The sequence below is a fragment of the Cannabis sativa genome, chromosome X, assembly GCF_029168945.1.
Source record: "Cannabis sativa cultivar Pink pepper isolate KNU-18-1 chromosome X, ASM2916894v1, whole genome shotgun sequence".
NCBI lineage: Eukaryota > Viridiplantae > Streptophyta > Magnoliopsida > Rosales > Cannabaceae > Cannabis > Cannabis sativa.
The window spans coordinates 54387701-54399510 of record NC_083610.1 but is presented as its reverse complement, the minus strand read 5'-3'; the positions used below and the strand labels follow the sequence as shown (position 1 = coordinate 54399510).

At 32.4% G+C, this 11810-nt stretch overlaps 1 protein-coding gene across 1 annotated transcript; it reads right to left on the bottom strand.

Annotated features, from left to right (window-relative positions):
* Window positions 1–5737: 5737 nt before the first annotated feature.
* On the bottom strand, window positions 5738–7667 carry LOC115702504 (uncharacterized). The gene is made up of 2 exons (XM_030629941.2): window positions 6393–7667; window positions 5738–6308 (listed from the first exon to the last, which is right to left on the bottom strand). Exons 1-2 carry the CDS (start codon window positions 7377–7379, stop codon window positions 5913–5915), a joined length of 1383 nt encoding a protein of 460 aa, XP_030485801.2. The 5' UTR covers window positions 7380–7667; the 3' UTR covers window positions 5738–5912.
* Between the last annotated feature and the right edge of the window lie 4143 nt (window positions 7668–11810).

Sequence of the window (11810 nt, the reverse complement as noted above, 5' to 3'; positions counted from 1 at the left end):
ACAACATGCATATTTAATGAAACCACATACTATTTTGTCGATACTAGTCGACGTTATGTCGATAGCTTATCGATGATACATGTGTCTGACATGCAACGTGGCAGTTGGGAACGTAGGTAAAATTTATTAACATTAAATGTGTAACCGTAAAAAATGAAACAAATGCAATGTGTATTTGTCGAGTGAATATCGATACAATGTCGATAGCTTGTCGATAGTTGAATTGATTAATTACCATTGTACACGTGTCTGACATGCAAATTGCATTGGGGAGTCTTTGTCGATATTATGTCGATGGTGTGTCGATTATATATCGATGAGGACTGCCAACCTCTTTTTTGGTAATTTTATCGACATAATTGTTGGAATTTATTTACCAGGATCTTAGATCTACTCACAAGTATGTTGATTAACACCCTAAATATGAACTTTCTAAAACGATAAAATAAACACATATAAAGTTTAGGAAACCTTACATTGGGTGCAGCGGAATATAATGACTCCTTCCGTTCAGATATCTAGCCCTTGATTCCTTTCTGTAGCAGAGCATTATCAATATCTGAACCTAGATCTCTTTCTCTGAATCTTTGATGCTGAAACCTCCTTCTTGCTTCACGATCTTCCTCACTATGACTGAGGTATCACTTGCTGTGTGTGGGCACAACTCTCACACTAAGAATTTTGAAATTTAAGGAAGAAGAGAGAGAGAGAGTGGGTTCGGCCAAAGATAGGGAGAGAGAAGGCTCAGGTTTTTCTCTGAAGGAAAAATAGAAAATTTAAGTGTAAATTTCCTGAAGCCTTCACTATCTATTTATAGCATTCCACTAGGGTTAGGTTTGAATTATTTGGCATTTAAAATAATAAAAATATCAGAGGTAAATTCCTATAAAAGTGGTCAGCCCTATACATGTGGATTTGGGCCTCACTTTTTGCAATTTTGCAGTTTTATCTTTTCTGCATCTGATTTTCTCAAAAACGCCAATTTTCTAATTCAACCATTTAAATGCCAATTCTAACTATTTAATAACTATAAATAATTATTAAATAATATTGTCATTTATCATATTTATTAATTGAACCATACAAAGTATCATAATTAACAAATATGCCCCTAAAACTCTTTCTTTACAATTTCGCCCTTACTTAGTGAAAAATTCACAAATAGACATAGTCTAATTTGAGAATTATAATTGATTAATCAAAACCAATTACATGAGTCTTACAAGCAATATTATCTCAACTTGTGCGGGGACCATGGGTCTATATAACCGAGCTTCCAATAAGTAGATCAAGAATTTATTACTAAAATTCACTAACTTATTAATTCTTCGTTGAATCCACGCATAGAACTTAGAATTGCACTCTCAGTTATATAGAATGCTCTATATGTTCCACAATATAGACACATCATTAGTTATCCATTGTTATAATCCTAATTTGATCAATGATCCTCTGTATGAATGATCTACACTGTAAAGGGATTAAATTACCGTTACACCCTACAATGTATTTATTCCTTAAAACACTTGACCCCGTATAAATGATATTTCAGCTTATGTGAAATGAGTACTCCACCATTTATGTTCGTTTGGTCAAGCTCGAAGGAGATCATCCTTTGCTTACTATTCGCCAGATAGAAGCTATAGATTCCATGTTTATGATAGCGCTCCCACTCAATTGCACTACCGTGTTCCCAGAATGTACGTATCACCCTGACCTAAAAGTAGGCTTAACTAACAAATTAAAGAACACGAATAGCCTCTCGAGATTGAGCCTAATCATATCAGGATTAAGATCATTTGATCTAGGATCAACAAGGCGATATTGACTTGAATAGATATTATGGTAAGTTTAATAAATCTAAGTCAAAGTTCAATATCGGTCCCTTCCGATGCATACTCCATGCATCCAACCTGAGCTTTACTTTAACCAATGCTCTAGAAAGAACATAGCACTTCTCCAAATGCAAGTAAACTCTGTTGTAGATTATCATATCAGTAAAACCCTGTGTCTGATAAATCTAAGAAACTTTATTCACATAGTCATGTTTACTTTCCAATGTGTTGACGGCACAATAAACAGGATCAAGTATGTGAAAAGAGTTTCAGATGAATTTATACATTATGTACATATAATCATGAAATAAATCATGTGAACCATGCAACATTAAATGTTATTTCTGATCTATATTAATAAGTAAATCTGATTATATTGAAATGAGTTTTATTTAGGGCATAAAACCCAACAATAATGTCGACAGTATGTCGATTATTTGTCGATGAAACATGGTATACTTTCTGTTGTTGTTTTTATCGACATAATGTCGATGGATATCGATGAGATGTCGATATTTCTTATTTTTTTCTTATTTTTTCCTGTACTCACCTTGTTTGGTTTGAAATTGCAAGAGACAAAGTGTTTCTTGTTGTATCGTACGATGGTGTTTGGTTATGTGAGAATTATAATTGGATTTACAAAGCAGAAGGCAGCTTGACGTTGACAGTTACAACTGAGACAACCCTACAAGAACTGCGCCAAATTTTATATGAAGAGTTGGAGGTTGATCCTTTAGCGTATGATTTAAAGTTGGAGATTTGTTCCTTGTACATGAAGGGACAAATGGTTCCGCCAGAGGTTATTAAGAAAGAACGCCAACTGAGAACGTTCTTAGAGATGAGGGCAACAATGTCAAATACAGAGTTTATGCCATTATTCGTGACCAATGTGAGAAAAGTTGGGAATTCGGAGCCTACGCCGCCTACTAATCCTCTCCCTCGGAGTGTGGTAGGGTCTTGCGTTCCTGAAACTGATGTTGGGATTGGTGTGAATGAGGAGGTTCCGACCAATGTAGAGCAAGAACAAGAAGCGACAGGATTTCATCAGTCTGAGGAGTTCGATACAGCCTTCTACAATAACGATCCTATTGTAGATTTGAATATGGACGATGAACATCATTTGGCAGTCGATGAAGCCGTAGCGAGACCTTGCTTGAGGTTAGAGTGTGTACCGAGCAACCATGGTACACAGCGAGAACGACAATCTCGTAGTGAAAATCGCACTACACCTGGAACTAGCAGTAGTCGACAAGGCAGAACTGAAGAACATGCTCCTTCTCGTCATGCAACCTTCTCAACGTTCTCCTCTTTTGAAGTTTGTACCAAGTTCAAAGCTCCTATATGGACAAAGGAAGATATAATGGAAAATCATGAGCTAACTACTTGTTTACCAAGTAAGGAAGCAGGGGTGATAGAGCTTGGTAATTTGTATGAAAACAAGGAAGAACTGAGAGAAGTAGTGGGTAGGTTGGCACTTAATAACAATTTTGAGTGGATGGTGAAGAAGTCATCCCCTGATGTGTTGTACGTTACATGCAAGGCTCCAGATTGTAAATGGAGATTGAGGGGGAGTGCATGAGTCTGGCGAATGAGTGCTTCCCTCAAGGAATCCGGAAGAAGAACTCTAGATCTTCGACATATCTAAGTATGTCAGGCATAATCAACGCATTAGCCTCGCGACCCAGAAGCACTGACTCAACAAACAAGCACAAGCCAAGCTTATACAAGTCTTTCGGGTTCTGACAGTTTGTGAACCTATCTTAGAGTGCTTCTGTCTTCACACTACCAGACCGGTTGAAATATTTGTTGATCAATCAGTCTGACCCTGAGCGAGCAGCCTGTGCAGCCTTCTCCTCTTCTGTTGGCCCCATGGAGAAGTCCAGGCATGTAATGAGTGCAAACTCAAGCACTCCGAATTTGAGCTCCTTCCGACCAATGTAAAATCGCATCTTCAACTCTTCCTGAGCATCAACCTTCATCTTGTTCAGCATCAGCTGGTGAAATAACACCAAGGAGAATGTCAGGGGAACGACATTCCAAAAGTTGCCGAAACGGCTTTCCTTCGCCGTGTTATTCAAGTTGAACTCCTCAATCCGAGCCTTGATTTTTGCAAAAAGTTCTGGTGCCTCTGTAAGTAACACGGCCAGTAAAATGCTCGGATGCTGGAATTATGAGTCTGGGAGCCATCTGAAAAAATAAATAACAAATAAATGTTACTGTCAAAAAATTTAAGAATGGTCGACATCACATTGACATCATGTCGATATTCTATCGACATTATCAAACAGTAAACAACAACATAATTTGGTCGACAACATATCGAAATATTGTCGACATGTTGTCGATATTCCAAGAAAAAGGATCATAATTTGTAGCAAATCAACAATATCGACACAAGGTTGACATCATGTCGACATGACGTCGACATTATCAACTTAGCTATGTGGACAGCTCATTGTCGACATTGTGTCGACACAAGGTCGACATCATGTTGACATGAAGTCGACATTATCAACTTAGCTATAACAAATCATTGTCGACATTGTGTCGACATTGGATGTCAACATACCGTCGACAAATTTTCGACATTAAAGGTCACATAAAGCACCAAAACTATTGTGTCGACAACCTATCGACATACCTACGACATCCTATCGATATACATTAACAACACATAGTCAAAGTTCACATAAACAATGATAAGTCCATCGATATCATATCGATAAATTATCGATAAACCATCGAAAACCCTGTACATACATATAATTTCGCCATAAACAATCCACAGAATCAAGTAATCAAGTAATCCACAGAATGTACATGAACAAAGATAAATCACAAGTAATCAAGTAATCCACAAAAATCTAGCAAAATTGAACATTTAAAATCAATTGTTTTTTTTAAAAAAAAAAAATGGTACCTTTTTGAATGAGGTGGGTGTCGATTGAGGACGGTGGTGGGTGTCGACTGGATTTCGTGGTGGTTGTTTCGTGGGTTTCGTCGACTGGGTTGTTTGTTTCTTTCGTGGGTTTCGTCGATTGGATGCACACGAACTCCGGTGGGTTCTCGGAGTTTCGTTGTGGCGAGAGAGAGGGAATGGAGGTTGGGGAAAGACGAAGTGGAAAGAGAGAGAGGGAATGGAGGTTGGGGAAGACGAAGTGGAAAAAGAGAGAGGGAATGGAGGTCAGGAACGCCTTCAATGGAGGTGCCTCGCTGGTTGGGTTTCTCAGAGGTAGGTGGGGGGTTGGGGAAGACGAATTGGGAAGAGAGAGGGAAGGACGAAGGGGAAGAGAGACAAACTGTTAGAGGGAAATTTTAATTAAAGGGTAATTTGGGTATCTTTTAAAATTATAGGCATTAATTTGTACAAATTAGTTTAGGGTATAAATTTTGATATGGGGTATATTATTAAGGGCAAATAGTAAAATTTCCCTTTTAAATTTAACAATTAGTGAGAATGTTTATTTTTTTTTTCAGCATAATTCATAATTTAGTTTTTTTTGTATAATTATTTTATAGTATTAGATCCGTTGATAAAATATAAAAATATATAAATGAAAGCAATAATATATCATTGCATTCTATTTTTTTAAAAAAAAGTTTCATGTTTTCTTCCAGAAAGCAAGTGATATGTATAAAATTGAAGACTATTATATTAATATAATATTATTGTTGTCTTGATTTTTTTTTTGGTACTAATTATATGAGAAATAAAAAGATTATAGTATGTATAGGTTCTCATTTTTATTTTTATTTAACAAATAGAAAAAGTATGAAAAGATGGAAAAAAAAATATATTGTGATGTGATTTAATACATGTGTGCATCAAATTATATTTTTGTATATTGTTATTAAAAAAATATAATTATTTTAAACATATAATTTTTAATTATTTTAAAACCGCGCTTTACTAGTTTTCAATAATTTGAAGAAAAAAAAAACTTACTATGCTGGAGAGCTTAGCTTATCATTAATACTGAATATTTTTAATTTACATTCCCATTGGAATTATGGATTTCTGAAGTCTTGGGTTGAGAATAGGTAGGGGTATAAAATGAAGGTAAGAAAACAACAAAACTAGCAAGTACAAATATTGGAAGTTAAGTGCGAACTCTTAACTTTATTCATTTCTAGCTTTCGAGCCCTGGCTTGGGTGAGGACAGTTCTTGCCCAGTCAGCGAAGTAGGTCTCGTTGTGACCAACAAGGCCTTCTTTGTAAAATTTGAAGCACTCTCGATTGTTATTTGGATGAGGGCATTCCTTTTCACCCAATGAATCCCACCAGGAGCCTGCGTGGTTCATCCCGGACATGTCTGCCATCCAGTGATGCGCGTACTGTCCAACACCAGCCATCTCTAACCATCCCTTGGGGAAGAACTCCATTACACTGCTGTTCCTGTCCATGAACAGCATGTTTGTCAACTGTGCTCCATGTGGTGACACCACAATGTCGGTATTGCTCATCACTTTCACCTGAATCCATCAAAACAAATATGCTACTCTGAAGAAAATGTACAAGTTAAGACCCAACCCACCAACATAGAAGGAAACAAATACCTGATCACAGAAGCTCAATTCATCAGATTGGGACACCTCCAAAACGCATCCCTGAACCATGGCACACTCCCTAACAAAAACAGTAATCACAGCCGTTGGATCCTTGAATGATCTCGAACCTTTTCTCATCAACAAAGTCAACCGTACGACAGGCTGTCCTATTCTGTTAACCTCTAACCCCCTGCCACCATGGCTAACACCACAAAACGATCTGGCTTTGCATCTCAATAAGTCAAACACCTCAAGCTTCCTCTTTTTACCCATTTTACCAGCATTGTGTCTCATCACAACAGCCTTCTCAAAGCAATGCACCCCATCTCCTCCTCCTCCCTCTGGAAAGCTTTCAACTACAACTTCTCCGAAATTGGCCTGAGTTATGTTATGAACCCAACTGCCCATTCTGTGCCTAAACTCACCCCAGTGGAACAAAATCCATCTCGTTGGCTTTGAGCAGTCATTCTTTAAGGACCACCCAACAAAAGGAGCTATTGCATTCACTCCATGCCAGAGATTTTCATAGTTGTAGTATGTATCAGAGACAAAAGTCAAACCCGTTAAGAGTGTTGCCGAGTCAGGAAGACTTTCTGGCCATGCCAGGGCGTATGAATTCTTACCACCATCTCTTCTGTCGTTTCCTTTGATACACAGAAGTCTTCCCTTTGATGACTCTGAAGGGAAAAACAGGTGTTCTGCTTCGCCCTCCTCTTGAGTGTCGTTTAAGGAGCTCATGAACCAAGTGTTCCCTATGGTGGCGGTTTCGACATACCTTAGATCCTTTAGTGGATGGAATGTGACCGAGTCTCGGAGCTTCGACATTAGAACTTTGTCATTAGAAGAAAAGAAAGTGGAAGAAGATTGCATTCGTAGTAGTATGAGAATTGTGATAACTGAAAATATGGAAATGATGAGTTTGGTTGAGGGACGTGCAATACTACTACTCTTTCTTTTGCTAAGTGCTCTGGATTTGGGGCTGCTTTGGATTTCCATAGTTTGACTTTTTGATCATAGGTTGAGCCTTGAGGCCAGAAAAAAACAAGTGGTTAAGTAAATACGAAATTTGCGCAAACAGAATTCACCTCGAGATTGAGGCTTAATTAGAACCTCTACTACAGAGACTGCTGCTAATAAACAATTAAATGGTGTCTGTCTCTTGTTTTCGCGGGTCAAAGATTGGTGAGGTGAGGGTAGTGCACATGGCAAGGCATCATAGGAATATATTTATTTATATGGGATTCTGTCTGGATCTGTGCTTAAGGAAACAAGTAAACAAGTAAACACGTCACGGGTTGTTTATACAAATTTAAATTATATGTAAGAATATTAATTAAACAATAAAATCATATCAAATAATTTCAAATTTAATTTTATGTATAATTTAAAAATATATATTTATTAAGAAAAATAATAAATTCATATAAAAAAACTCTCAAGAATTCTTTAAAAAAGAGTTTATCATACAATTTTTTATATAAAAATAACAGGCAAAAAAATATATTTAAATGTACATTATAGTGAAGAAAAATTAAAAACTGAACAATCTTCACACAAAATAGAGATTTAAAACAAAAAAAAAAAAACAATAAATCTATAATTTTAAAATAATTATTATCACCATATCTCACTTTGTAGTGACCACTATATTTAAAATTTATTCATTACTGTATCTCATATTATTATTAATTAATATCCTTCCTAATATGTTTAATCAATTTTAATATAAATTTTTAATAATAAGAGTACTTATTCTATTTTTTTACATAAAACAATAATAATAATAATAATAATAATAATAATAATATAAAAAATGATCATATCATTTTTTATCAAAAAAAAAAACAAACAAAAAGATATATTCAATTATTATAATAAAAAAAAATAATAAAAATAAAGAATCCTCACACAAAATAAAAATCTAAAAAAAATTAATAAATCTATATAGAAAACACTCATTCCAAAATTATTATTATCGTCGTATCTCACTTGTAGTAGTTATGCTAAATGGAAGATTGTTGTCATATTTATAAAAAATTTATTTAATAATAATTTAGTAATTAAATTGTATCAAAATTAATATTTAATATTTAAAATTTTTATATATTTTTTAATAAATAAATAATGTAACAAACTATTTAACCAAAATTTACTTACTCTTAATAACAAAATAATAATAAATAAATAAAAACTTCGATAACTTCTTTACTTATTTTTTTTCCTCTCTCTTCTCTCTCATTTTTATATGTCTAGAGAGGTTTTTGGAGTTCAATTTATATGTTGCAGTTATAATAATTTTAAGGCTAATTAGGATTTTTACCTCCCGAACTTTGACATGTACCAAATCATGCTCCCTGAACTTTTCTGGTCGTTAAAAATCTCCCTGAACTATTGAGATTGTTAGATTTAAAGACTTTTGTTCAATTTTAGTAAAGAAAGTCTAACATGAATGAAAGTTCAGGGAGCATGATTTGTCACATGTCAAAGTTCGAGAGGCGTAATTTGGTAGATATTAAGTCTGGGGAGCATGATTTAGTACATAAACAATCACTAAATTAGTACAATTGAATGAAATTGGACAAAAATTCTTAAATTCGATAATCTCAATAGTTCAGGAGAAATTTTTAAGGAATTTTTACACTAGGTGACAAATTTGGCTACTTTTTTTTACATTTTTAATGCTTATTAATCTTTTAAATATTTTTACAAAACTATTTTTACCTTTTTAAGTTTCAAAAAGTATTATAATTACAAAAATACTATATTAATGGTTTCACCATACCTTTTTTTTTCCTCTCATTTTTTTTTCTCGCTTCTTCCATTTCTCCAAGTCTCCATAACCATTTTTCTCTTTCTTTTCTTCCCACAATTTTTTTTTTTTGTTGAAGCCGAACTCTCAAGCCCTCACCCTTACTTTTCCACCATTATCGTTCAATTGATGTTTGTAAGATCATCTTCATCTTCTTCTTCTTCCTCCTCCTCTTCTTATTCTTCTTCTTCTTCTTCTCCTTTTGTTAAAATTACAAGAATAAAAGTTTAGATTTGATAGTTTTTATTAGATTTTGTTGTTTATTTGCTTATTAGTTATTAATTTTTCTATTTTGCTCATCGATTTTATAAATTTTATTGTTATTCTGAATGTTGAGTTTATATATATATATATATATATATATATATATAAGTACATATACTAGGTGTTTGGTGAAATTCCAAGAGAATTCAGTCTTCTTCGCTAGTTTTAAGGAATTGGGCATATTCAAATGTGATTTTATTTAAACTTTAAGATAAGCATTTTTGTGATATTATTTTGATATTACTTTTGTTGATCTAAGTTTTATCTTTTATGATTTAGAGATTTTATCTAAATATTTTAAATGGCTATGTTGATTTAATGTTGTTTATAAATTGTTTTATAGTTGTTTTATCTTTTTAATTTATTTTGTTGTTGTTGTTTCACCCAGTCATCCATTGAAGAGGTTTTTTAGGAAAAAATGTGAGATAATGATGATGAGATGCACCTTTAAAGATTAATGTATTAGTTTTTGTTGTCTTTGTCTGGTTTCAAATGCTTGTTTTGTTATGTTTATATTTTTTTCAAATGTATTTAGTTAGAAGAATTGTTCAACCTTAAATGGTTTATGTCTCTAACTTTTTTTGTTTCTAATTAGTTGTTTTTTAGTTTTAATTTAGTTATTATACGATTCTTATTCTAAGGTTCTTAAGTTTTATTTTTATTTTTTAACAAAACTAGATCATTAGGTTAGGTCTTACATTTATCAATTATATTTGAGTTTTAATTGGAATTGTTTTAGTTGCATGTTTATTACGTTTTATAATTACGTTATTTTTTAGTTGTTATATTGTTGTTTTAATGTTGTTCAGTACATGATATACTTGCAATATTGTATAACTATTAATCATATTTTTATCGATTTATTGTTTTATTAATTTTGTTATCCTAATATTTTCAGGTGCGTGATAAGACCTCTGACGTTGTTGACAAGTTGAAGCTTCCAAAGTAAAATATTGTAAAGGTTTATAATTTACTTTTTGGAGATGTCTTGTTTGAAATGTTCTCTGATTGTAGTTTATTCATTTGAAAAAAAAAATCATAGCAGAAAGTTGTTTTATAGTTTATTTAATGTTATTTTGATGTTGTTTTAACTGCTGCAGGACTTGATTTCTAGTGATGATGAACTTTAAAGTTGATTAGAATAGACTTGTTGTTCATTTCTATTCTTTTGGTAGAATGAAGTGAGTTGCATAAATTGAAAGTGTACAAGAAAATATTTCGAAGTCTTTTAAGAAAGTTGACACTATTGTACATGAACTAATGATTGAGAAGTGTGTTTAGTTTTGGTTGTATGCACTGAAGAGCAACATTTTTTAAGAAACTTTACTTTTATGATTATTTAAATATTTTTCTATTTAATTGCACATGTATCTTGCACAGAATATTGCACAGAATATTTTTTAAAATATTCTATTTGTTTATATCTTTTAGTACAATGAGAAACAACTATTATTATATTTTTAATTTCTACATCAAGTATTGGTATAATTATATTTAAAAAAAAACAATAGTTGTTAGTAGCTTTTTAAAATTGTTAACAACCATTTAACAACGTTATAAAAGTATAAAAACAGTTGTATATATAATTTAAGTAATCTACAGATTTTAACCACTGAAACTCAACGTACAAACAACGTGAAAGCAACATGCTCAAAAAGCAACAAAATCAAACAACGTATTTACAACTTTAAAACAACGGTAAAATAACGAACAATGTTATTACTAAATATAAGTAATTTTTCTTTATATTTACAATATCTTCCTATCAATCTCTCACTTTATTCAAAATCAATATATAATGTGTGATCTCTTTTTATTTTATATGTCTTAATGTAAGAGATAAGATAAATTTTGTTTTGACATGAAAAATTCTATTTTTTACTTGTTGAACAACTAGTGTAGTGTGTACTAATTCATAACAAACTTTACAACAACACGAAAACAACTTGATTTTATGTAATATTTTCATGTTGCAAAAACAACACAAAAAAAACTTCACAATAATATGAAACCAACTTAATTATTCTTTTGTAGATATTGTGTAGTTTTTGTTGCTTTCAACCAAAACAATATCGATTAATGAACAAATAATTATAGCAAACGCACAAAACAACTTAAAATCAACTACTAATGTTGTTATTGCATCAGTATATATAAATTTTCTTCATATTTGCAATATCTTCTTCTCACATTCAGTTATATTTGTGTTGTTATTGTATTACCTGTACATTTAAATTTTAATTTTAGGAAGATGAAAAAACAACATAAATGAAACTTAAAAACAACGCAAATGCAACATATTTTGTATAAAAAATTTTAACACGCACTCATTGTTCTTTTTATATTTCCCAGAA

Excerpts from the sequence above, each read along its gene's own strand:
- LOC115702504 (XM_030629941.2), bottom strand. The coding sequence starts at position 7,379 with ATGGAAATCCAAAGCAGCCCCAAATCCAGAGCACTTAGCAAAAGAAAG. Across the intron at positions 6,309-6,392 it reads AATTGAGCTTCTGTGATCAG|GTGAAAGTGATGAGCAATAC; the intron begins GTATTTGTTTCC and ends TGATGGATTCAG.